Raw genomic sequence first — 27669 nt, forward strand, 5'->3', positions numbered from 1 at the left:
AAGTTTGCCCACCCCTGGGTTAGTACATCGACCTTACATCGCTGGGGTCCTGGGTTCAATTCCACACGGGTAAGATGAAATATTTGATCTCTTTCTCCATCATTCACCTGGGCGCAAGTTCTTTTTTTCTTACTGTAATAAAATCTGCAAAGAAATATTTGAACGACGCTCATATTTTGCACTGCAAGTTCAGTTTTGCCTCTTTGCTCTGGGCTACTGTGGTCAAGGGTGTGGTTTGAGTTTGGGAGAGTCAAGCTTTCTATATCACCAAACATGGCAGTTTCTTCATCCCGATTCAGTCATATCTTTCTAATTCAAAGTCCGCCCACTAATCGTCCTTAATACACAGGTGTCAAAGTGGTGGCCCTAGGGCCAAATCTGGCCCGCCGCATCATATTGGGTGGCCCGGGAATGTAAATCATGAGTGCCAACTTTCTGTTTTAGGATCAAATTAAAATGAAGAGTATAGATGTATATCATATTTCCTGATTTCCCACTTTTAAATCAATATTTGTCTATTATTATCTATCTATTTTTTTCTGTGTTTTTAGTTCAAAAATCATTTTGTAAAATCTAAAAATATATAAAAATATTTTATATTTTTTACTTTAATATGGAACATAATGATTGAAAGAGATTAGATGAAAAATGCTCAAATAAACATGGTTAGATGTATATTAAATTTCTTGACTTTTTTCCCCCTTTAATTCAATAATTATAATTTTTAATAAATTTTTTCTGTTTTTAGTTCAAAAATATTTTGTTTAAATCTAACAATATATAAAAAAGCTAAAATATTTCTTTAGATCTATGAAAATGGAATAATCAGGACTTTTGATCCAGTTTTTTTAATCAATTTATAGAAAAAATATCTAAATTTTATATCTAAAATGATCCGGCCAACATGAAATTGACAACGCGAACCAACCCGAGTCTGACACCCTTGCCTTAACATATGATTTTTCCAATGATAAGTTTGATAAATCCAGGTAGAATAAAAAATAAGTGCCTTCTTTGGTGCTATAAGGTGCAATCCACCCTATTTTGTTCTATCTTTACAAGGCCAATCTAGGGGGAAAATGTAAAACAAGGGATCGCAAGGTCTTGAGTCCATTGCCTGAGCTAATAGAAGTAAAGCCATAGAAAACTAAACTACACAAGGGAATCAATTCATGGTACTAAATTGCACTATCTACTTGTCAGGAATTATCAGTGAAAAAAGTCCCACCCCATGAAAATTTTCACAAAGGACTTTGGTCTACAAACATTCCACCGCATGTGGTAACAAGACCTCTTGAGAAGTCACTCATCATTTCCAGGATATACAATCCATTTCATTAAAAGAGACCATTTTTTAAACGTTCTTAGCAGACGAATAGTTATGTAACAGTATTGCAATTGTGTTTTAATCAAAGTTGTGTTTCAGGGGGGGGAAAACATTGTTGATTAATAAAAAATCTGCACATTGACAGTTAACATTGTTGATTAATAAAAATCTACACGTTTAGAGTCGACATTGTTGAGTGTATTGTGGAAATCTTTTCATTTTTTAAATAATTCTGTGTACAATTGAATTGCAGCCAATCCAAATGCATATACAGCAATGCATTGCATCAATGTGTGAAGACCATAAATAAATATGGATAATATATATGTATATATAAGAATTTTGGGGAAAGGAAGAAAAGCTCTAGCAAATCTTATGGGATGAGCCTTCCCCTCCGGCACTTAAAAAAAAGACTCATTTGGATGTGATGGGTTTCAACAGGTTGAAACAGAACAAGAAAGTATCTTGTCTTTATCTCTGGTGTTAGGTCATGTGTCACATTTTATAATTGAAAAACTAAAAGGAATGAGGTTTAAGATGTTATCAAAATGTGGAGGTTATTGCTAGTGTGTACTAAATGAAGGCTGGTATCATGTATCGGTGCTCGAATGTTTGGTCGCCGGTCTTTTGGTCGCCGGTCTTTTGGTCGCCGGTCATTCGGTCGCCGGTCATTCGGTCGCCGGTCTTTTGGTCGCCGGTCTTTTGGTCGCCAGTATTTTGGTCGCCAGTATTTTGGTCGCCGGTGTTCTGGTCCCTTTAGGTCGCCGGTCAAATGGTGACAGAGAGTTTACTGTTGAAACCAGCTCTCAAACTTATATTCATCAGAGAGAGTTTAATATCTAAGTCGTGTTTAATATCTAAGTACATTAGACCGGCGACCAAAAGACCGGCGACCAAAAGACCGGCGACCAAGAGACCGGCGACCAAACGTCCGGCGACCAAAAGACCGGCGACCAAAAGACCGGCGACCAAACGTCCGGCGACCAAAAGACCGGCGACCAAACGTCCGGTCACGCATGTATCCATCTAGTTTAAAAAAAAAAATTGCTTTTATTTTTAAGGTATGAATATTTTAAAGGTAGTGCAATTGTAAAAAATGTGTTTTATTTAACTTGTCAGTACAGCTGGGAACCAAAGGCTAACGGTTTCATTTATAATGCAAAACTTGTCAAAATGCAAAAAATGTCTTCTTCTACTGGCCAAATTTCCCCATAACAGCAACAATTTTCCCAAATCCCCACAATTTGCAAGTGTACTGTACACTTAGTGTCTTCATCTTGTTAGGTGTGTCAAGGCGGCTCATTTCAACACCAAATACAGTATTTTCATAAAAGCCCACCTTTCTACAGGTGCGCCCTTTGCGTTCCCAATGATTGGAGCATGGATGGGAGGTGCAGAAAAGGTGGAGCTAAAATGCTGTTGGATCCCCATAAAAACCCATCGGGGACATAGAGCAGGTACTTAGAGGGACTTGACTCACCTCTTAGTGGACTCCACAGCTCTGCCAAAACTTTCTCTCTCTCTCCCTACTCATCCTTTTCTGGATTTTCTTTTCTTCAAAATGTCTTCACGAAGCTCGAAAATTGTGCGTACAAGCTATGGGACTGGTGGAAGCAGCAGCAGTATTGGAGGTGATTATGGTTTTGGTGGTGGTCGTGCCGGTAGTAGGCGTGGATTCTCCTCCCAATCTGCAGTTAATTATACTACAGGTCCCATAATGTCCTCAAGTGTCTCTATGGTTAGATCGTCCATGGGGGCTAGAGGTGGTGCTGGTGGTGCTGGTGGAAGTTATGGGTTTGCTGCTGGAGGTGGTGGTGGAGGATTTGGAGGTTATGGTATGGGTAGTGGAAGTTCTAGTATGAGTCTTGGAGGCTTTGGTCAGATGATAGCCCCCATCACAAATGTCCAAGTCAACCACAGCCTGCTTGCCCCAATGGATATTAAGATCGATCCTAGCATCCAGGTGGTCCGTACCCAAGAGAAAGACCAGATAAAGGGTCTGAACAACAAATTTGCCAGCTTCATCGAGAAGGTATGTGGAAATTTTAGGTTGAAAGGTTCGATTTTAGACAAAATGTGTTTGTGCAAAACTGAAGTTATTCGGTTCTCTATTGAATATTTGATATAATAGGTAAGAAAGACGTAGTAATATTCTTTGTTCTACATATCGTTCATGAAAATGCAGAGTAGGTGCTGCAAAAAAAGGTCAATTCTTATTGGATGTATCCATGACTATAGTTGGCCATCTGCCATCTGTCTCTACAGTGAGATGCAGAAACATAATAGTACTCATATCCAGTAACTGATTCCACTAAACTCGAAGGTATCAGGTTAGTAATCATTAGGCTTTAGATCACTTCAGAGTGATGCAACACACCTGGTCTATGTGCAAACACTATAATGATCATTAAAATGAAGGTTGGATCTAATGTGCATTTAAAGTTTTGAATATTACACACATTGACTATAGCTGGCTACATTATCATGAGAGCAAAATGTGGTCTGTTGCAGAATAATAATGTTTATATTTTTACATTGTATGTAATTATGAATGATCAGTAATGTCAAAGACATTTAAAAAACATTTTGAAGGATGGGCAATTGGTAAAGTAAAGTGAACTAAGTTGTGGGAGGGGCTAAACAAGGCGTGGAAGCCAAAATGGAGGGATGGGTTTTAACTTTCCCCCAGGCATCTTACATCAGCTTTTATTTTATGTTCATTGCAAAAGGAGCAGAAGTTTAGACATGCTTGTTCAGATTATCACATAATAGTCATCTCATATTCTAGTTAGTGACCATGTAATTACACAAAATGGCCTTTTGGGGCGGTAGAATGATGTACATTAAAAAAAATACTGCTCATTTAAGACACAATCTAAAATTACTTTCAGGTACGCTTCCTGGAGCAGCAGAACAAAATGCTGGAGACCAAATGGAGTCTTCTGCAAGACCAGACCACCACCCGCTCTAATATTGACGCCATGTTCGAGGCCTACATTGCCAACCTGCGCAGACAGTTGGATGGACTTGGCAACGAGAAAGTTAAACTGGAATCTGAGCTGAAGAGCATGCAAGGCTTGGTAGAAGACTTCAAGAACAAGTGTGGCCCATTTATTAATCTCTTAACAGGATTTCAGAGCAACGGTCGTTTTTTTTTTTTTAACTAATTTATCTATGCTTGTCATTTTTCAGATATGAGGATGAAATCAACAAGCGTGCTGCAGTGGAGAATGAATTTGTTCTCCTTAAGAAGGTAAATTATTTAAAAATGGAAACCCTGAGTATGTGCTGAAAATATTTAAGTACAGACACTCCCCTACTTACGAACATTCAAGTTACGAACAACGGTACATACAAACATGTCTGCAAATTGCGTTTATGTCAAACCTTGTATATAAACCTTCAATATACTTGTATAGGCCTTAAACATATATTATGATACAAAATATAGCACTGAATCAACTTCAATTTTAAAAAATTCAAAGTATGAACAATTTCAAAGTATGAACAATTTCAAAGTATGAACAATTTCAAAGTATGAACAATTTCAAAGTATGAACAATTTCAAAGTATGAACAATTTCAAAGTATGAACAATTTCAAAGTATGAACAAATTCAACTTACTAACAAATTCAACTTATGAACAAATTCAACTTATGGACAAATTCAACTTATGGACAAATTCAACTTATGGACAAATTCAACTTATGAACAAATTCAACTTATGAACAAATTCAACTTATGAACAAATTCAACTTATGAACAAATTCAACTTATGGACAAATTCAACTTATGGACAAATTCAACTTATGGACAAATTCAACTTATGAACAAATTCAACTTATGAACAAATTCAACTTATGGACAAATTCAACTTATGGACAAATTCAACTTATGGACAAATTCAATTTATGGACAAATTCAACTTATGGACAAATTCAACTTATGGACAAATTCAACTTATGGACAAATTCAACTTATGGACAAATTCAACTTGCGGACAATTTCAACTTGCGGACAATTTCAACTTGAGGACAATTTCAACCTGCGGACAATTTCAACCCGCGGACAATTTCAACCCGCGGACAATTTCAACCCGCGGACAATTTCAACCCGCGGACAATTTCAACCCGCGGACAATTTCAACCCGCGGACAATTTCAACCCGCGAACAATTTCAACCCGCGAACAATTTCAACCCGCAAACAATTTCAACTCGCGAACAATTTCAACTCGCGAACAATTTCAACTCGCGAACAATTTCATCTCGCGAACAATTTCAACTCGCGAACAATTTCAACTCGCGAACAATTTCAACTCGCGAACAATTTCAACTCGCGAACAATTTCAACTCGCGAACAATTTCAACTCGCGAACAATTTCAACCCGCGAACAATTTCAACCCGCGAACAATTTCAACTCGCGAACAATTGTAATCAATTTCCTTCCGTCTGTATTCATTTTTCTCTATTGTAACCCCTTATTTTCATAGGACGTTGATGGTGCCTACATGAACAAACTTGAGCTTGAGGCAAAGGTCGATTCTCTTCAGGATGAGATCAACTTCCTCAGGGCTGTCTACGATGCTGTATGAAAAACAAAACTTTCTGAGTACAAAATTGAATACCTACTTTGCTTCACAATTATTAATGCCTAATATTTTTCTATGTATATCAGGAGCTTCGTGAACTCCAGAGCCAGATCAAGGACACTTCAGTTATCGTGGAGATGGACAACAGCCGCAATCTGGACATGGACGCCATCATTGCAGAAGTGAAGGCACAATACGAGGACATTGCCAACCAAAGTCGTCAAGGAACAGAAGAGTGGTACACTCAAAAGGTTGGTAAAGAACAAAACAACAATGGCAGACCTCTGCTAAGATCAGCCAATAATTGGCCAACACTGGTAGACTCCTCCCTCTTCGTTGTTTTAGTTGTATAATAAAATATTCCTGCCATTTAGAGACTGGCAATCTTTTGGAATGCCATGAAACTCTTGAAAATTTGGGTCAATAACCTCTCACCTGAGCTTTTTAGATGCCAGTATGGCATTATTAGACAAAATGGCTACCAAACAATTACAGGAAATCCTATTTTTTAAGGATAGTATAAGGTTTAAGTATAAGGTTATTTTCCTGCCACACCCACTGAGAAAATAGGCATTATTTATAAGAGGTTTAAGAGGTAAAAACAAGCAAATTACAGTGTTCCCTCGGTTATCGCGGTTAATGGGGACGGGGACCACCTGCGATAAGTGAATTTCCGCGAAGTAGGGATTCCCCTTCAAAAATGCGTAATTTGAATTTAATTCCATTTTTTTTTAAAAATTTACCCCCCTGTATACAGTACACCATATAGAATACGGGCAGAGAGAGTGAAATTCATGTTATAACAAAAAAAAACTGTAAAATATGTTGTTTCAATGTAATATTTGTATTTTTCTTCCAAAAAAAATCCGCGAAACTCTGAGTCCGCGGTAGCTGAACCGCGAAGTAGCGAGGGAACACTGTATAAGCAATATTCTTAACCAAAGCCTTCCACTCTCATCCCTCCAGTACAAGGACATGGAAGCCTCTGCTGGCCAATATGGAGATGACCTTCGCAACACTAAGAACGAGATCGCAGAACTCAACCGTATGATTAGCCGCCTTCAAAATGAGATCGACGCAGTCAAGGCACAGGTATACTATTCAGTTTAAGTCTAGTTCTTAATTTTGCCCTTTCTTTTAAAGTTTCCAAACCCTGTTTGTCTAACTTGTCTAACTGTCTAACTTTCCATTTGTAGCGCGTCAACCTTGAGACTCAAATCGCTGAGGCTGAAGAGCGAGGTGAGCTGGCAGTCAAGGACGCCAAACTCCGAATCAAGGATTTGGAAGATGCCCTACAGAGAGCCAAGCAGGACATGGCCCGCCAGATTCGCGAATACCAGGAACTCATGAACCTCAAACTGACTCTTGACATTGAGATTGCCACCTACAGGAAACTGCTGGAAGGAGAGGAGGAAAGGTATTAAGCTTGAAAGCTTTAAACCTTTTAAAATGCCTGTGATTTATGTGTAGTGCCGTACTTCAGTGTTGCGTGTCTTTACAGGCTTGGCAGCGCAAATGCAACTGTCCATATTACCTCCTCGGAATCTCATAGTTCCTCCGGTAAGTACTAAAATGGGGAGTTTTTGTTGTTGTTGTTTTTGTTTTCGTTGAGCCCTTTTGTGCGTTTGTGTACTGAAAAAAATTGGTTAATAAATTTGACTAATTGGTTCTAAATCAGGGGTGGGCAAACTTTCTGGCTCTAGGGCCACATTGACTTGAAAAATTTGACAGATGGGCCGGGTCAGCACAAGATAGGATACATATAAAAAAGTGCATCCGTTAACAGTACATATGAAACATAAACAGAAAAAAAGGACTTAAGTATTAACATACTCATCACTCATCATTAAAGTAAAAAGTATAAAGTACAAAGTAAAGTCAAAAGGAATGTATTAAGAAATATTAAAATGTAATTTAGAAAAAATAGAGGGGCTGTAAAACATAAAAAAACAAATAGGAGTAGACAGAGCTAATGCCACTGGCTTCCGCATGATGGCGCCATCTTGGGTAATAAAAATTTAAAATAAAACATTATTTGGACAACGTCGATGGGCCGGATTAAAAAGCCTAACGGGCCGAATTTGGCCCGCGAGCCTTACTTTGCTTATATTTGTTCAAAATAACAATTTTGGCCAATATGTTATCCGGATTCAATTTCTTCTATGATGTAAAATGGTACAATTGTGAGTAGCATTGGAGGTGATTTACAATTTGAATATAATGTATCTCTGTCTTTTAATGCCATGTTAAATTATATTAATCAGATTTTTTTCCTTGTTATTACTAGGTGGTGGTGGAGGAATGGGAATGGGAATGGGAATTGGCGGAGGAATGGGCGGAGGAATGGGCGGAGGAATTAGCAGGAGTGGTGGCTACGGCAGCATGAGCCGCATGAGCATCGGTGGCGGCGGCGGCAGCGGTGGTGGTAGCACTACCATGATGACATCAAGATCCAGCACCCGCAGTTCTCGCCGTTAATCCCAGTCCTCTTGGGGGCCCAATAGGTCTTTTCCCATCCCTCTGAAAAAAGAATCTTAGCTTCCACATACTTATCCCTTTACTGTTCTCTCTGTACTTCCCCAAATCTGAGATTCCGTCAAAGTCAAAGCACGGCAGAGCAATTGTGAGAGCTCCAACCAAATAAAGAGCAAATTAAATGAGTCATTCCTCTTGTGTGTTCATGGCTGTCTTTTGAGTTGTAGACAAGAATATACTTGTAGTCACATGACTATGTAATGCAACTATTTAGCAAACATGTTAAGCACAAGAGGAAGTCCAGAAGTCTTATTACACAGCAAAGAATTTTATTTCCTGGTCATCTTTTCTACAGATATTATGTCTCCATAGCATGTACAGCATGCATCACTTTCACATATAATTACCGACATCTGTTTTTGTGAGTATAGAAAGAGTAAACTTGACATAATGTTTGCATTTTGGCTCACTTCTGCTTTAATCTGAAAGGAAAAAATACTAATTTGAAAGGTATAACCAAGTTGTTTTGCCACAAAGCCTGGAATAAAGCTCTGTCAAGCTGAATCAGTGTTTGTTTTTAAGTATTTTTTAAAACAATATTCACTGAGGTCTATTTTTTCATGTAAAATATGCGGTAAAACACAAAAAACATAAGAGTGGACAGAGCTACTGCCACTGGCTGCCGTGTAAACAGCGCCATCATGGGGAAAGGGGTTAAAAAAAACTCAAAAAGTTTGGATTTTATTTACTGCGCGCCATATGATTGCTGCTGCGCAGAGAAGACGAGAATAGTGTGCCATCTTGGGGTAAAAAATGGACAATGTCGGCAGGCCGGATTATAAAGCCTAACGGACCACATTTTGCCCGCACGCCGTAGTTTGCCAATGTCTGCTATAAGGGAATTGTGATCTAAAAAAAGAGAAACATTGAATATTTATTTTTCTCTGTCTTTTTTAATTCACAAAGAAAACCAAGAAATATTCAATATTTCTCCTATAGGTCATTTTCTTAATGTCAATAGATTTAAAAAAAAAAATAGAAAAATATTATTGTTCTATTTGTCGAAATCTATTGACATTAAAAATAAAATAGGAGTGTGCATTATTTGTCTGGCTAATTTTTAAATCTGTTTTGTACATAGTAAGGGGGTAAAAAACTTTTTACACTGTTTTTTAAATTTAAAAACAAAACAAAAAACTGCATGATTTCTTATTGTTTTTTTCCCTCTCAACCTATTCGCTGCTGTGTCTCACCCACCTGTTCTCAATGTCTAATTAACCCATAACTCTGTATTTAAGTCCCTTCTGTCCAATCCATACAATTTCTTGTCACGTTGACTGTTAGGTGTTTTTTTCAAATCTTGCCCTTGTTTTTTTGGTGTATATTCTCTAGCTTTTTGTTTCCCTTTGTAATTTTGGATTCCCTGTTTTAGTTTTCACTTTGTCATATCCTCATATTAACTCAACATTTTAAGTTACCACCAGCCTGCACAGACAGTAAGTGCATTTTAATTTTTAATTTACATAAAAAAATTGAGAATGATCCATTAAAAAAAACATCTGGGAAATAAAGGAAAACAAAGTAATTTTTATTTGGATTTCAGCACAAAATATGAAGTCAACACATGATTAAATTTTTGCGGACAACACAAAGTGACACTTTAACACCTGGGTCTGATTATTATTTAATGGGAGTCAATCTTAGTCACTTTAAAAATAATTTCTCATCCGGTGTTGTTTTAACAAGTCAGATCAAGTAAAATACCACAAATTCGGAAAAGAGAAAAGTGGATTAAAAGTGGGTGCAGCAAAATGACAGACCGATAATCCTTATTTGATGTGGGAATGAGTATTTGTCACTAGTCAGATTCTGTTAGTGTCTCTGTCTACAATTGATAGCATTTATATAAGCAAACCCTAAGTGCAAACATGTTAAATCCGAGGCCATTTTGTGCTTTATCCTAGAAAGTGTCTCACTGACACCTACTGGTTGCAAACTGTGTATCAGTGGTTATGGTTATTGTTTCAATGCTTCCATCTAGTGGTAAAAAAATGCACTACATGTGCATTTGCTTCACCGTCTCATATGTACGCCAACATTGGAATTAAACAAAAAAAAAAAGATTTTTGATAAAATTAAATTTTTATAAATGGATTAAAAGAACTTGATCAAAAGCCCTGAATATTCTTTTTTTATAGATCCAAAAATGTTTATTTTAGCTTTTTCTACGTTTTTATTTGAAAACTGGATTTAAAAAATGGATTAAAAGCCCTGAATATTCAGTTTTTATAGATTTAAAACAGTTTATTTGAGCTTTTTTAAAATATATTTTTAGATTTCACCAAATATTTTTTTAACTAAAAACACAGAAAAAATTGATTGAAAGATGACAATTATTGATTTAAAAGGGGTAAAATCAGGCAATTTAATATATATCTATACTCTTCATTTGAATTTGATCCTAAAACAAAACGTCGGCACTCATGATTTACTTTCTCTGGCCACAAAAAATGATGCGATGGGCCAGATTTGGCCCGCGGACTGCCTCTTTGACACCACTGATATACAGTATATACATTCCTATAACACCAAATATATATCGTAGTCTATCACACACATTAAAAAAATACACTGAGGGGAATGAGTCTGAAAGTGAAACATTATATTATATTACATGTAACAAACTACAGCAAATCAGAAAAAAATTGCCATAGATTGTGGCTGAAAGGGTCATCCTATATGGCGGTCTTACTAGGGTCATCAGGGTCAAAGGTCATGATCTCCATGTGGATGAGACCTGAGAGAAAAAGTGTCATCCTTGTTACATAAAAGTAATATAGTATAAAACCGCAATATAGTCTTATTCAATAATTTGATTAAATGCTTTACTACGCAATTTGACTTACTCTTCCATTCCCCAATGGCGAGCTCTAAGTTCTCAAAAGAGTCATCATAGGGTCGAGAATCTGGTTCGCTCTCTGGATCATGGTATTCTGCCATGAAGGGGTGTGACAGTCCCTGTTTGGCTGTCAGTCTTTTGTCGGGATCCAATAGTAACATGCCCTCCAGTAGTGACACAGCTGTAGGCGTTAAGATGTCAACATTATTGAAAATGATCAACTATTTAAGATGTAAACAAGGGTTAGTGATTTATTCATTACATTGTACTTGAATAAATGCACTAACATATACTGTAGTTGTAAAAATGTAGTGCTGAAGTTGAAAGTAGTGCATTCGCCATTGCCTCGTGACTATAGAGCAAACTAAGGCCCGCGGTCCACATCTGGTCCGCTAGGCCTTTTAATCCGGCCCGCCGACGTTGTCCAAATGTTTTTTTTTTTTAATAATTTTTTATTTTTTATCTTTTTCCCCAAGATGGCGCCATCACGCGGAAGCCAGTGGCAGTAGCTCTGTCCACTCTTATTTGTTTTTTTGTGTTTTACAGCCCTTCTATCTTTTTTTAAATGACATTTTAATATTTCTTAATACATTCCTTTTGACTTTACTTTGTACTTTATACTTTTTACTTCAATGAGTGATGAGTATGTTATTACTTTCGTCCTTTTTTCTGTTTATTTTTCATATGTACTGTTAACGGATGCACTTTTTTATATGTATCGTATCTTATGCTGACCCGACCCATCTGTCAAATTTTTAAAGTCAATGTGGCCCCCGGGCTAAAAAGTTTGCCCACCCCTGCTATAAAGCATTAAAATGCATTTTCTTGTTTCTTTTAGCAAAAATATTAACAATGGAATCTCATCTAATTTTCTGGCTCTATCCTCATTAGGGCATAATTTTGGTATGAGGGAGGAAACCGGAAAACCCGGAGGAAACCCACGCAGAACATGCAAACTCCACAGAGGTGGGACGTGACCTGGATTTGAACCAAGGACCAATATTTCCTCAAATTTTTCGTTGGTATGGCCAGAAAGACAACCACCCTGAGTACCAGTGTTAGTGACATCATCATTGGTCGCTATGGGCACACTAGTATAACACCTGGCATAAGCAGGTGGAATTCAATGTTCCCTCTAATTTTTCATGTAAAACATGCTGTAAAACACAAAAAAACATAAGAGTGGACAGAGCTACTACCACCGGCTGTAGCGTAAATGGCGCCACCATGGGGAAAGAGGTAAAAAAAGTTTGGATTTTATTTACTGCGCGCTATATGATTGCTGCTGCACAGAGAAGATGAGAGTAGTTCGCAATCTCGCATGCGCGCAGCTTAGAGCATTGCTCAGGACCCCGAGCTGTGAGGTCGATATAATGGCCGCCACAATTGAATGGATGAAATAAAATAGTACAAAAATATCATTATATTGAGTTTGAACCGTGCATTTTAACCAACCGTTTTCTTCCATGGATGGAAAAGCATGTTTGAAGTTCTTCTTTGCTTGGGCAGGGAGACCTTGAACGTATGACTGTGCCTGGAAATCAAGTCCAATTTTGTCAAGTCGTTGGAATATTAGGTATAAAATATGGACTCTGGCATTTACATATAGGATACATTATAAAAACTCACATCTTTACTTTGCATCTTTTGCATCAAAGTAGAGTCAGGCGTCCCAGTCAGGCGGAGGATCATTTTTAGTTGATCCATACCTAAGCATGTTGGTTAAAGAAAGTCTGAGTGCTGAGGCAAAGGTGGTAAAACAAATTCAAGGGTGTTCATGTTATTAGATAAAATTAATGCGTATCATTACTATCATTGAGTATTGCATATTGATTCAGACCCACTTGTCCTACATCCAAGGTAAATGTGTCAAAGTGGCGGCCCGTGGGCCAAATCTGGCCCGCCGTATCATTTTGTGTGGCCCGGGAAAGTAAATCATGAGTGCCGGATTCTGATTTCGGATCAAATTAAAATGAAGAGTATAGATGTATATTAAATTTCCAATCGAGTTGGCATTAATATGACCCGCGAACAAACCCGAGTCTGACACTCTTGATCCAAGCAAATAATACAACATGAGAACTATAGGGCAATAACGATATGGGGTGTTTGGACGTTTGGTCACCGGTCAAATGGTGACAGAGAGTTTACTGTTGAAGCCAGATCTCGAAATTATATTGGTGAGAGAGCGTTTAATATCTAAGAGAGAGAGTTTAATACCTAAGAGAGAGAGAGTTTAATATCTAAGAGAGAGAGAGAGAGTTTAATATCTAAGAGAGAGAGAGTTTAATATCTAAGAGAGAGAGAGTTTAATATCTAAGAGAGAGTTTGATATCTAAGAGAGAGAGAGTTTGATTTCTGAAAGAGAGAGAGAGTTTGATATCTGAGAGAGAGAGAGTTTGATATCTGAGAGAGAGAGAGTTTGATATCTAAGAGAGAGAGAGAGTTTGATATCTAAGAGAGAGAGAGTTTGATATCTAAGAGAGAGAGAGTTTGATATCTAAGAGAGAGAGAGAGTTTGATATCTAAGAGAGAGAGAGTTTGATATCTAAGAGAGAGAGAGTTTGATATCTAAGAGAGAGAGAGTTTGATATCTAAGAGAGAGAGAGTTTGATATCTAAGAGAGAGAGAGTTTGATATCTAAGAGAGAGAGAGAGTTTGATATCTAAGGGAGAGAGAGTTTGATATCTAAGAGAGAGAGAGAGAGAGAGAGAGAGAGAGAGAGAGAGAGAGAGAGAGTTTGATAACTAGGAGAGAGAGTTTAATATCCAAGTGAGTGTTTAACCTTATATTTGACCGGCGACCAAAAGGGACCAAAAGACCGGCGACCAAACGTCCAGTCACGACCATATGGCGTGATTCCTGCAAAGGAGACTACATGAGGATACTGTCGTTTCCAGGAAAGAGAACTTTGCCAGTGATCATCTCGGCCAGGATACAGCCAGCTGACCAGACATCCACTGTAATATGAAGAGAAATTTTACTGCTATGACTTTGGCAGTATCACTTATGCTTTCCCACCCAACTCTACCCGTCTGACTGTAATGCATCCAATTGAATATGACCTCTGGAGCTCGATACCAGCGGGTCACAACATAGCCAGTCATTTCACTCTCTGTATGCCTCGCAAGGCCAAAGTCCAAAATCTAATAAGAGGATGAGATAAAAAATATTTGCCGTGAAATCCTTGACCAAAATAGAAAAAAAAATCATTCTCGCCTTTTCAGATTTCATTAATTTTACCCAATTATACCTTTAATTCACATTCTTCATTCACAGCAAGGTTGCCAGGTTTGAGGTCCTACAAAAAGAATCACTATTACATGAATATAGCATAGATGAACTACTGTTAGTATATATATTGATCTGCTTACATATTAATGTTTAAAGAGTGAGGCAGTGTTTTTTTATGGAGATTACATACCCGGTGGATGATGCCAGCAGAATGAATGTACTGGAAAAAATGAGAACATGAATAAATCTTGCTTGAGACTCGGACCAAATAATCACAGGGAATTGTGTAATAATTCTCTGTAAATACATGTTACATTTAGGTTTTCCTATTTTTGTGTGTGTAGGAATAAACCAAAAATTAAGTCTAGTTGGTATGTGTTTTCTACTTGGTGTCTAAGTACAGTAGTACCTCGAGATATGAGCTTAATTTGTTCCGGGACTGGGCTCGTGTGTCGATATTCTCGTAACTCGAATGAATGTTTTGCCATTGAAATGAACTATTAGATAATTATTTGCTTGAAATTTTACTCGTATCTCGAAATGCTCGTATGTCGAGGAATCACTGTACTGAATATCCATCATCCCTAAACCTCTAACTTTTGGGGGATATATAAACAACAGAGTTGGACTAATACCCAAGATGCTTGGTCTTTTGGTCGCCGGTCTTTTGGTCGCTGGTCTTTTGGTCGCCGGTCAAATCGTGACAGTTTTCTGTTGAAACCAGCTCCCAAAATTATATTCATGAGATTTTAATGTCTAAGAGAGAGAGTTTAATGTCTAAGAGAGAGAATTTAATATCTAAGTACTTTTGAAAACAGTAGATATTTAGATATTAAACTCTCTCATGAATATAATTTTGGGAGCTGGTTTCAACAGTACTTAGATATTAAACAGTACTTAGATATTAAACAGTACATTGATATTAAAAAGTACTTAGATATTAAACCGTACTTGGCTATTAAACCATACTTAAATATTAAACAGCACTTAGATATTAAACAGTACTTAGATTTTAAACCATACTTGGATATTAAACAGTACTTAGATATTAAACAGTACTTAGATATTAAACAGTACTTTGACATTAAACAGTACTTAGATATTAAACTCTCTCTCTCATGAGTATAATTTTGAGAGCTGGTTTCAACAGTAGACTCTCTCTCACCATTTGACCGGCAACCAAAAGAGCGGCGACCAAAAGAGCGGCGACCAAAAGAGCGGCGACCAAAAGACCGGCGACCAAAAGACCGGCGACCAAAAGACCGGCGACCAAAAGACCGGCGACCAAAAGACCGGCGACCAAAAGACCGGCGACCAAAAGACCGGCGACCAAAAGACCGGCGAACAAAAGACCGGCGACCAAAAGACCGGCGGCCAAACGTCCGGTCACGAATTCCGAATATACTAATACCTTAAGTCCTCTTAGAAGCTGGTAGAATAGGTATGTGATGATGCGATCAGTTAATCTCCGCTTTTTCATGATGTGGCCCAGATCTTGTGCTACAAAGGGCATCACCATATAACTAAATGTTGGTGAAAAGAAAAGGAAAAACAGTGATGATCGAGAACCACACACGATAAGCAACAGAACATGCCAACCAAAACAGACATGTGCAAACTTGCTTTTAACATTCATGCTTGAATTTGTTTTGAATGTGCACAGACTCTCTCAAAGGGTCTTGACAAGCTAAGGCAAATAACAAAATATTGTGGTCGCTCACTGACAAAGTTTGGAATTTCTCCAAGGAGGAATCTGGTGTGAAGACATCAAGGAGGCATATCACCTTTAGCACAAAAAAAGCAAGAATAAAATTTGGTTAAGTAGTGGTTTTCACGTAGACACACAACAATAAGTGACTAACATAAACACATATCAAAAGATACACAACTACAAAACCATCTTAATGTGCATGTCACTTAAAAATCATCCATATCTCCAAAATGTATACCCAAAATTTTAGCCGAATTGTGTCAAACCGTCGATTTTACGCACTAAATTGCATTTAAATGCACGCATTAAGTGGAATAGTGCTTTTTTTGTGTCTTTCTATCCATGCTTTTTTAAAAGAAACATTTAATCCCATAATTCCAAATGTATTATCTGTCTTTCTCTTTGTCTATTTTGATGTTTATGTTTTAAAAAAAAAAATCATCCCATACTCCTGCAACCAATGTTCCCTCTAAGCTGTGCGCATGCGCAATTGCGCAGTACTCGTCTTCTCTGCGCAGCAGCAATCAAATTGTGCTCAGTAAATAAAATTTTTTTTTTTTTACTCCTTTCGCTATAATGGTGCCGTTTATGCGGCAGCCAGTGGCAGTAACTCTGTCCACTCTTATGTTATTTTGTGTGTTTTACAGAATGTTTTACATTAAAAATTAGAGGGAACATTGACATACACCTGCTTATGCCAGGTGTGATACTGGTGTGCCCATGGCGAGCAATGATGATGTCACTAACACTGGTACTCGGTGCGCTCGGGAAGGTTGTCTTTTTGCCCAGACTAATGAAAAATTAGAGGGAACATTGCCTGCAATGCATATTTAGCGTTTTATTTATTTTATTTTATTTCTTACATGTAAAACTTTCCTTTAAAAATGTTCGAATGCGGAATAATATAATTATTGGGATTTCTTTTCAAAACAAAAGCCTAATGGCAAGATGAATAATGCCATTTATAGGTTTCTCAGCTTATGGAAGAATCATAGCTACTCAAACAAAACGCACTGTGAATATGAACTAAAAAATTAACAGAAAAAGTTGTTTTTGTGATATAGTGTTTTTGGAAACAGGACTATACTGATAGCAAACCCCATTCAGTCCCCCATTTGGCCAATGAATCAATACTTCTAGAAGAAAAAGTATCCTTTTTCCCCCAAGCAAAGCATTGAATACAGTCTAGCATTTGTATCGTGAATTTAAATTTTCATTGTGTGTATACATAAACTATTTCCATGTAACTTAATGCATTTCTTTGGATTTTTCCAAAAACAATAATAACGTAATCTCTTCCTGGATTAGCCTCAAAATTAAAGTTATATACCCCACATGTACAGGAAGCCTGTTTTCCCCAAAAGAAACACTCAGTGGGCCATGTGGGTTTTAACAACAAACACTTGAAGCTTAGCCTAAAGCTTGACACAGAAAGTAGGCTGTGGTTGAACTAACAAAGTTAGTTGCTTGTCCTCAAAAATAACTTTGCTTGAATGAGACAAATAAAGTGAATTGTAGTAGTTTGGAGCATGCACGAAACTATAGCTCCTCATCAAGTTTTGATTACTATATCTGTACTCTAGATCATATGTGTCAAAGTGGCGGTCCGGGGGCCAAATCTGGCCTGTCGCATCATTTTGTGTGGCCCGGGAAAGTAAATGATGAGTGCCGACTTTCTGTTTTAAAATGAAAAGTATAGTTGTATATTAAATTTCCTGATTTTCCCCATTTTTAAGTAAATTATTGTAATTTTTTAATCCGTTTTTTTCTGTGTTTTTAGTTCAAAAATCATTTTGTAAAATCTAAAATATATAAAAAAGGCTAAATAAACATTGTTTTAGATCTATCAAAAACAGAATATTCAGGGCTTTTAAACCAGTTCTTTTAATCCTTTAATTAAAAATAATCTAAATATTATATCTAAAATGGTCTGGCCCACAAAAAATTGTTCCTTCAATTCTTTAAACCAATGTCAAAGTGGCGGCCGGGGGGCAAAATCTGGGCCTGTCGCATCAATTTTGTGTGGCCTGGCAAAGTAAATCATGAATGCCGGCTTTCTGTTTTAGGATCAAATTAAAATGAAGAGTATAGATGTATATTAAATTTCCTGATTTTTTTCCCCCTTTTAAATCAGTAATTGTAATTTTTTAATCATTTTTTCTGTGTTTTTAGTTAAAAAATCATTTAGTAAAATCTAAAAATATATTAAAAAAGCTAAAATAAACATTGTTTTAGATCTATAAAAAAATAGAACATTCATGGGTTTTAATCTATTTCTTTTAATCCATTTATAGAAAAGATATATAAATATTATATCTAAAATGGTCCGGGCCGCATAAAAATGTTCCTGCAATCCTTTAAACCACATGCCAAAATAGTGGCCAGGGGGCCAAATCTGGGCCTGTCGTATCATTTTGTGTAGCCCGGGAAATTAAAATAAAAGCAAAAATAAACATTGTTTTATATCTATAAAAAACAGAATATTCAGGGATTTTATCCGGTTCTTTAAAAATAATAAATTTTCTGATATCCCCCCTTCCAAATCAATTATTGTAATTTCTTAATCAATTTATTCTGTTTTTAGTTCAAAAATAATTCTGTAAAATCTAAAAATATATAAAACTATATTTAAAAAAAGCTAAAATAAACATTGTTTAAAATCTATAAAAACCTGAATATCCAGGGCTTTTAATCCAGTTCTTTTAATCCATTTATTTAAAAAAAAATCTAAATATTATATCTAAAATGGTCTGACCCACGTGAAATCAAGTTGACATTAAAGCAGCCCACGAACCAACCCAAATCTGACACCCCTGCTCTACATTTTACAATTGAATAAATGACTGCAATGGAACAAAATCATACATTTTCATGCATATTGTGTCGAAGTAGCCTGAGTTCCCGATAAGCTCGTTTGGCGTGGATGAGAGATTGGAAAGGACGATACAGCTTCTTAATAGCCACCTTCTCCTTGCTTCTCTGGTCTATAGCAGAACTACAAAATATACATTAAAAAAATGCATTAGTAACTCTTATAACCATTAAATCTTATAATATTGATCTAATGACAATTGTTATTGACAGAATTTCACTACAGTCGATTGCATGGTACTTATTAACTAAAGAAACATTTCCACTTACATTCAAGTCCAAGTATTGGATTTAGGAGTTTATAAATGATGAATAAGAAATGGGTAACAAAGTGTAGGAATAGCCTGGAGTACAATTATAAACTCATTGTGAAATGAACAGGTAAAGACAGATGTAGTATTGTGCATGTGAGTTTATTTCTTAAATGGACGATATTGTTGGCGGCATGCAAGGTTGTTAGTCAGTGGTTTATCATTTGATAAAAGGGAAATCATGTGGGCTAAGTGCTTTTCTGCTTGTAGAGAAGACTTTTGCATTTAAGCAGACCTGCATTGACTTGCTAACTTGCCTAAGGCATACAATAGTACTTCTGTTTTGTTTGCAGATGGTAGATAACTGCGGGTGCAACAGTCCGAGGAGTGGAATGTACACTTGAGGCATGTGGAGACTTCTCCGACAATAGTCTCGCTTGAAGAACATCTAATGAGGATTATTTGGCAAATTAGAAACAATGGGACGAATTGAAATGTCTTCGATGGGTGTTATGGTAGACATATGTCAAAATCTTGAACAGAATACAGTAGATACTTCTTATAAAACATATTATTTGAGTTTTAATGTTATAATCATGACAAGTTTTGACAATTGTATGGCATTGTTGTCATTTACAACAAGCTTGGGACAAAGTTAAAGGACATGGCCCTGGTATATGGATGGCGTTTTGTCCAAATTTCGACTTACCAGACGGTTCCATAGGCACCGGTTCCAACTGCGCGCAGAGCCGTGTATCTTTTAGGGATTTCCCATGTCGTCTTTTGGATCTCCAATTTTTGGAAACCCGGTGAGGTGGTTGACAAGGTGTCCATGATGCCAGTGTCCACTATAGGTAGCCTAGTGAGCACCCAAAATGTGAGTGTATCCGTGCAACCTGTCAGGTGAGACACTAGTAAAGGTTGCAAAGAGTAAAGCCAAGCCTGCTTGCCGAGCCCCCGTCCAAACCGCGCCCCCCAGGTGACATATAAAGACGCATGCAAGCAACCACACATGCACTTCTACACATCTTATATATACATACATACATACATACATATGTATATATGTATGTGTATACATGTCTATATATATTTTTTTAATATATATTTTATATATGTCTATATTTTTTTTTAATATATATTTTATATATATGTCTATATATTTTTTTTTAATATATATTTTATATATACGTCTATATATTTTTTTTTAATATATATTTTATATATGTCTATATTTTTTTTTTAAATATATATTTTATATATATGTCTATATATTTTTTTTAATATATATTTTATATATATGTCTATATATATTTTTTTAATATATATGTTATATATGTCTATATATATTTTTTAAATATATGTATATATATATATATATATATATATATATATATATATATATATATATATATATATATATATATATATATATATATATATATATATATATATATATATATATATATATATATATATATATATATATATATATATATATATATATATATATATATATATATATATATATATATATATATATATATAAGTGATAGATTGATTGTTGGTGTGAGATTGTTACCTAACACAGCAAATTTGCTAAAAAATTCTAAAAATATTTTTTTATTTCAATCAGAATTACATTAAGTATTCTAAAAAGCATGCAAACACACCATGAAGTATCTTCTCCATCAAATTGAATTGTACTATTTATCAAGGCAACAATTGACAACCTTACATTTTCAGACCCAGCAAAGAATGAGCCTTTATTTCACTTTATTTCACAAACTACTTTAAATGATAAATTGGAGACGTAACATACACTGTCCAGCAGAGGGCGACAGCAAACAACCTAGAAAAAATGATTTTACAAAATGCTTTTTTGGGGGAATAAATTCAGCACGCATGGTTAATTTGAAGTTTGGACATGATCTCCTTTATTATCTAATTCAATATGAGATTTTGTTTGTTTGTTTTGTATGTTTTAACTTTACCCGTATATATTACTCCAACACCAAGTGATTACCACTATAAAGGTCCTTAGGACTATAAGAAATCCAAAATACTGTGCTGGATTCAGTCAGAAACGTGGCCACTCTACAAGGAGATCTTATTTTGACATCCTGACACGTCGTTTCCTGTCCCGCCCCGTTTTACTCCATCAAATTTACTGCGCTTTATTCAAGTTACTGAGGCGAATCGTTGAGCACTCGTAGAACAGCAACCTGCTTGAAGAAACGAATCAGCTTCTGGTTTCTGTGAGAACGCACGCAATCCTCAACACGTTTTGGACTTTGGACTTTTATATCCTAAAAGTCAACCAGCGACCTGTCCTTGGAAAAAAAAGAAAACGGAACACAAGTTTTAGGCGTTTATTTAAGGGAAAATAGCAGCAAAGTGTGTTGCGGTGGATCGACTTTCTTACTTGGGATTCGAGATGAGAAGGGAGCCACTTATTTTCTCCACATCTCGGACAGACAAGTAACATTATTCGGCCAAAATACAGGTAAGTTTACCGTCTACTCCGTTTTGAAAAATAACCAAGAAAATCATGAGATTAATAACTTTTTGGGGTTGCAATTGGCCACTCTTGGAATCCCTGATTTTGCTCGGATTCAATCGCCGGGTCCTCGTTGTTACTTTTATTTTAGATTTTGCGTTTTCATACAGGACTCTTAAAGGAAACGTATTTTTTTATTCTTTATTTATTTTTTAAATGTTTCTTTCACTGTCTCGTGTGCATCTTGATTACACACAAACCACACGCCCCTGGATGGACTCCTTCTTTTGTCAGCTGACAAAGGCATGTGTCAGGCGTGTGCGCTAAATGCCTTAATGCCTTGCTCACCTGCTTATAGTGTCTGTTGCACACTTGCAAAACTGATCAGCTGACGCAGCAGTTGTTAAAACTCCCTAGAATCATACTTTATATACTGGCTGTTGAAGTACACTTGCTGATTATTGTAATCTTGCTGTATGAGGAGTTTATAATACCTGTATGTTTGATGATTAAAACAAACAAACCAAAAATGTACAGTCATATTTACATTTGGTATACTAGTGTGACCCAAAATAAGATGTTCACATAGGAGGATAATCCGTGACCGGGCGTTTGGCCGTCGGGCGTTTGGCCGTCGGGCGTTTGGCCGCCGGGCGTTTGGCCGCCGGGCGTTTGGCCGCCGGGCGTTTGGCCGCCGGGCGTTTGGCCGCCGGGCGTTTGGCCGCCGGGGGTTTGGCCGCCGGGCGTTTGGCCGCCGGGCGTTTGGCCGCCGGGCGTTTGGTCCCTTTCGGTCGCCGGTCAAATGTACTTAGATATTGAACAGTTTAGATATTGAACTCTCTTTTAGATATTAAACTTTCTCTTAGATATTAAACTCTCTCTCATGAATATAATTTTGAGAGCTGGTTTCAAACTCTGTTTCCATTTGACCGGCGACCAAACGTCCAAGCACCCATTTTTTTGGCGCAACATAAAAGGAAAAGGAAGTGTAAAACTGCAGCTCTGTAAAAAATTAAATATTTTAACATACCAGATTCCCTCCAAGTTGATGAAGTTGACTTCTAATGCATAAAATATATAATCTATATATGTCAAGCAACTTGAGGAAGCAATAAAATTGGCTCTGACTTTTCCTGTTTGGTCGCCGGTCAATTGTACTGGCGTATTAAACAGTATTTAGATATTAAACAGTATTTAGATATGGCAAGCATAGATGTCCAATGCATTTTCACTGGGAGGCTTGTTACCACCTTCTTCCAATCAATCAAAATTGAAATCTCATTGCTCTGTGCAATTTTGGCGTGAGTGCTTTTTCTGGACAAAATAAGGCTGATACCCCCCCTCCACACCCTTCTACCACTGTAATCGTTCCATTAACTCCTCAACGAAAAGTATAAGAGCGACTGAATTAGTTATTGTCTCATTAGATTCAATGTTTACAATGGCATTTACAAGTTGGACAATATGAAAAAATGTAGTGGTGATGCATATGTGCTTCAGCGTTGACCTGGATGTGGAATCCATAACCACATGTACAAAAATGTCTCCCTTGGCAGCCATATGGAAATTATATTTTATTCCCCTGTTCCTTCTGATTGGACATATAGTTAAAATCAGTACGTTTAATGGGCTGTTCTTGTTCCAGCTGTCTGCAGGTGAAACTTATACACTATTTATAAGTTTCTCACAGAGATGAGATCTTTTATTGGACCCATATGTAAGCTACAGTCATAACTCAATCTAGGACGACGGCTGCGAATAGAGTTGAAGTTAGATTCTATTTCCGTACTACTGCTCTCATGGACCTCTACCAGTTGACTGTCGCTTATCCACAGCTTCTCGTTGTCGCGATAACCCCGCCTCCTGATGTAGTTAGTACTAGCTGGCCCTTGCCTGGCCCAGCCATGGGTTGGTGCTCGCTAAGCACCAGTTTTCAGCCCCCCTGGGCCAGTGCTTGTTTGATTAAAAGGGAAAAAAATGGTGCTAAGCCAAGCATGAGCCTGGAATGAGCACCAACACCAGCTCTGTGAAAAAGGGGCCTGTATTACACTTTGATGTCTCCAGTTTACTTTTCAACACTCTTCAAAAAGAGAAGGGTTAGTCAGATGTTGATGTGGATTTGAAAATTACCTATGGAAATACAGACAGCCGTGTGTTCCCCCTACCATCACTATTTCGTAAGAATGAACTCTGCAACTCAGATTTCTGTTGCCTGAAGAAAGTAATATTAAAATACAACATCCCTTGAAAATATTGATGTAAAACAGTGCTCAATTATTTTCTATTAGGCCCCCCCTAGCAAGAAGAAAACTATCCCCCCCCCCCCACTTCCCACCGTGACTATAAATAAAATCATTTCATAAAATTGTTAGAAGTACAACATGTTATCCTTATTACCATTAAAGAAAATGGAAAAAAAGAAAGAAATATAGTCAAACTTACGAAGAATAACTTTATTAAATCTTGTTTTAAGTCTGCAACAGAAAAGATTTTAAGTGCATCAATGCCTGAAATTAAAAATAAATGAGAGCGCCACTGCCAGCTACTGTAGTGGATGCGCAATTACACTTTATACTAGTACGGACAAATAAAATCCTGTTCCCCAGGGTTACACGTGCCCCCCCAGGTATCGCACCACGCGCCCCACTATTTGAGAAGCACTGATGTAAAAGACCAATATCTGTTCAGAGAAGATCCAGCTCACTGTATCCCTGATTTGTTTGTTAATAGTTTGTCCATATGTCACCTGGACTAGTGCAATGAGGGTCTTTCTCACCCATTTAAACCCTAATGTCATTGTACTTTTATAATCTCCCTAATGTGTGCCCTTAGTGTTGCCATACACTTAGCGAAGAATGTGATGATCCAGGTTATTTGGGAAGGATTATGTCTGTTTTGCAGCCTTCATAAGGATTCTTCTCTATGACATATGCCAGCCCCAGATACTCCTCAGCCTACTCCTTTCTCTGCTTATGCTCAGGGTGTTCCCAGCTTCCAGACATTCTTTGATAGCTTGCCATCTGCTGGCCGAGTGTCACCTCCATATCACATTACCCATATTACCCATTTCACTTATTTAAAGGAGACATGAATGAAATATCTTCACATTTGTAGTCAGTTTTTTGTGTTACCTTTGTTTCTGTACGCGTCAGTGTTTGTAGGTTGCTATTGAATTAACCATTTTGGATTGTAAAGGAATATTTTCAGAAGAAAATGAGATTTGGCATAATTTTGCATATCATATGATATTATTCTATTGCTCATTTGTAAGTAAGTGGCATCCAGGAAGTGGTTTGGTTACCATCTGGACCTTCAACCCCATACCAAGTGCATAGGAATAGGTTGAAAGGCACTTAAACTGGCAGCTGGTCACTGAAAAGTGATGCTCTACAGCTGAGACAACCATATTCTAGGCCTTTCTATGAATCATAAAAGTAAGACTGTGAAAGCCTGAATGCAGCAGTCAACTGGCTCTCAAAATTTATAGCTGCCAAGTCAGATCAACTGCCTTTGAGTAGCTCCAGGACAATGAATAAAGAGGAGTCCAATGCTTTTTGAAAAGGGACACCAAATAAACCCTCCCTTGCATCTGTTCAATCTCAGGTGTCACTGAAGGGCATGCAAAATGGGTTTTGTGGTTCATACATTCAGTCAGATGTTCAATCTATATAGTCAAGAAATGTATTTTGACCTTAGGTGTTATCTATGGGGGAATTTTGATGATCATGAAGATGTCAGCCCTTGAAAACTGAAATAAAATATGAAATAGTGATGGATTCTTGAGTGAAAATAGTTCAGCTAACCAATCGAGGCACACATTGCACAGTGTGGAATTGTTTTTGCTCATTTTAATAACCCACTATTAACAAATCTACAGATATATTCATTTTCTGAACCGCCTATCTTTACCAAGGTCATTGGGGGATAATAGAGCCTAACCCAGTCAACTATGGGCAAAAGGTGGGGGACACCCTGAATTATTGACCAGCCAATCACAAGGCACAAGGAGTTAAACAGCTATTCGCGCTCATACTCTTACCTAGAGGCAAATTTATAGAACTGTAAGGCCGACACACTAACCACTCAGCCGCCGGACAACCCAGATATTATATTATTTTAAATATTGGACAGATTATCATTGGACAGAAATAATAGTAACTTAATCTAAGTATATTTTCTCATTGACCATGAATGGAACAATTGCTGATCCAAATATCCTATATATAAACATATTTTACACGTTTAATGAAATAGATTTACATGAATTACTAACCTATCAAAGACAGAGACTGTTTACTTCTGTCATACTCTTAAGTTATTAGTATAGTGGGGTATAGTGGGGTACGGAGGGGTTTAGTGGGGTATAGTGGGGTATAGTGGGGTATAGTGGGGTGTAGTGGGGTGTAGTGGGGTATAGTGGGGTATAGTGGGGTATAGTGGGGTATAGTGGGGTATAGTGGGGTATAGTGGGGTATAGTGGGGTATAGTGGGGTATAGTGGGGTATAGTGGGGTATAGTGGGGTATAGTGGGGTATAGTGGGGTATAGCGGGGTATAGTGGGGTATAGCGGGGTATAGTGGGGTATAGCAGGGTACAGTGGGGTATAGTGGGGTATTTTGAAGCAAATACTTTGTGAGTACTTCACTGGACGATTTCCATCTCTGTTCTCAACCATGCCAGTGAAATCTTTGCATACTGCTGACCTAAATAAGGTTGGCAGGTCAGCATTTTCACTTCATGATGAAAAAGTCCTGATAAACAGATTGATCAGGTGGAGGTTGATGTGTGTCCAACTGTTGATCTGGATATTAAACAAGTATTTTGGGCGTTAACCCATCAGCCCTTGCAGCAGCTGGTGGTCTTGCATGGTGCATTCTTCTCTTCTAGTGTTTGTGCTACAGAGGGGTGTGGGAGTAAAGAATGTGCTTTTGCTGGAGCACTACTGTGGCCACAGGCATCGCTGGTTAGATAAAGAACTCACGGAACCATATTTTCTTAACCTATCCATAACACTTGAGGAAAAATGACCTTCAAATACTTCATTCAGATATACAACCCTTCTGTATCTACTTTCTAGATTAGATGTGGGGTTTTAATTAAGTCTATGAGGGTGTTTGGCTGACTGTTGCATTGGCAATCTTTTCAATGCTTCTTTTCATGACTAGCAAGCTTCTATTCACTGTACTTACATGCAAATCCCTAACAGCTCCTCATGTTGACTGTTCATAAAGAACAATGGGGCAAATCCCTCACATATGTACAGTACTCACAGTCACTGTTTACACTGTCAGATTTCTTAAGCTTTTTATTAGGAACACTCCAGTGATTTTGACCATTTGTTTCTAAATAGCTGACATATTTTTGAGAGTTAATACACAGGCTCAGAACAAGTGGGTTCTGACTCTCTTATAGTTATAGAAAGCTACTATTTTTTCTTTGTCACAGCTGCTGTGAATTTTTTTGGGGTTGGACAGGTGTAAAGAAGAGGGTCAGGGGACAACACCTGGAACTTTTGCTTTCTAGCTTGCCACAATACTTGTATGTTAAAACCTCAGCATGCCTATGATTGCTTTCTGCCCGGCATATTTGCTACTTTCTCATTTTATTCACCATCAAGTGTGGTACTACGTTACAGACCCATATGACCCAAATACATCATCCCATGTGCCTGTTTTCTGTTATCTGGTCTTTGTCCAGGTGTTTTGCTCTCACGGTCAGGAAGCCTTACTGTCATAATAGATGAGTTCTGTAGACATCTTTTCCTCCACCTTGTGAAAAAATGTATTGATGCTGAGTGCCTATGGTGTGTCC

The 27669-nt window shown here is 37.3% G+C and overlaps 2 protein-coding genes across 2 annotated transcripts; one reads left to right on the forward strand and one right to left on the reverse strand.

Annotated features, from left to right (window-relative positions):
• The first annotated feature begins 2785 nt into the window (after positions 1 to 2785).
• Positions 2786 to 8956, forward strand: LOC144201796 (keratin, type II cytoskeletal 8-like). The gene is made up of 9 exons (XM_077724577.1): positions 2786 to 3359; positions 4219 to 4427; positions 4520 to 4580; positions 5819 to 5914; positions 6004 to 6168; positions 6884 to 7009; positions 7114 to 7334; positions 7419 to 7477; positions 8205 to 8956. The coding sequence occupies exons 1-9, from the start codon at positions 2889 to 2891 to the stop codon at positions 8393 to 8395; spliced, it is 1599 nt and encodes a 532-aa protein (XP_077580703.1). The 5' UTR covers positions 2786 to 2888; the 3' UTR covers positions 8396 to 8956.
• A 2083-nt stretch (positions 8957 to 11039) lies between these two features.
• On the reverse strand, positions 11040 to 20287 carry LOC144201803 (mitogen-activated protein kinase 14A). Its single transcript, XM_077724589.1, has 12 exons — positions 20068 to 20287; positions 19102 to 19231; positions 16251 to 16309; positions 15937 to 16048; positions 14716 to 14745; positions 14545 to 14592; positions 14323 to 14437; positions 14180 to 14251; positions 12921 to 13000; positions 12747 to 12825; positions 11299 to 11472; positions 11040 to 11189 (listed from the first exon to the last, which is right to left on the reverse strand). The coding sequence occupies exons 1-12, from the start codon at positions 20190 to 20192 to the stop codon at positions 11128 to 11130; spliced, it is 1086 nt and encodes a 361-aa protein (XP_077580715.1). The 5' UTR covers positions 20193 to 20287; the 3' UTR covers positions 11040 to 11127.
• Between the last annotated feature and the right edge of the window lie 7382 nt (positions 20288 to 27669).

The sequence above is a fragment of the Stigmatopora nigra genome, chromosome 1 (genome assembly GCF_051989575.1).
Source record: "Stigmatopora nigra isolate UIUO_SnigA chromosome 1, RoL_Snig_1.1, whole genome shotgun sequence".
Taxonomy (NCBI): Eukaryota; Metazoa; Chordata; class Actinopteri; order Syngnathiformes; family Syngnathidae; genus Stigmatopora; species Stigmatopora nigra.

Excerpts from the sequence above, each read along its gene's own strand:
- LOC144201803 (XM_077724589.1), bottom strand. The coding sequence starts at position 20,192 with ATGGACACCTTGTCAACCACCTCACCGGGTTTCCAAAAATTGGAGATC. Across the intron at positions 14,438-14,544 it reads ATGAAGAATGTGAATTAAAG|ATTTTGGACTTTGGCCTTGC; the intron begins GTATAATTGGGT and ends TCCTCTTATTAG. Across the intron at positions 12,826-12,920 it reads AAAAGATGCAAAGTAAAGAT|GCACAGTCATACGTTCAAGG; the intron begins GTGAGTTTTTAT and ends CTTGATTTCCAG.
- LOC144201796 (XM_077724577.1), top strand. The coding sequence starts at position 2,889 with ATGTCTTCACGAAGCTCGAAAATTGTGCGTACAAGCTATGGGACTGGT. Across the intron at positions 4,428-4,519 it reads GTAGAAGACTTCAAGAACAA|ATATGAGGATGAAATCAACA; the intron begins GTGTGGCCCATT and ends GTCATTTTTCAG. Across the intron at positions 6,169-6,883 it reads AAGAGTGGTACACTCAAAAG|TACAAGGACATGGAAGCCTC; the intron begins GTTGGTAAAGAA and ends TCATCCCTCCAG.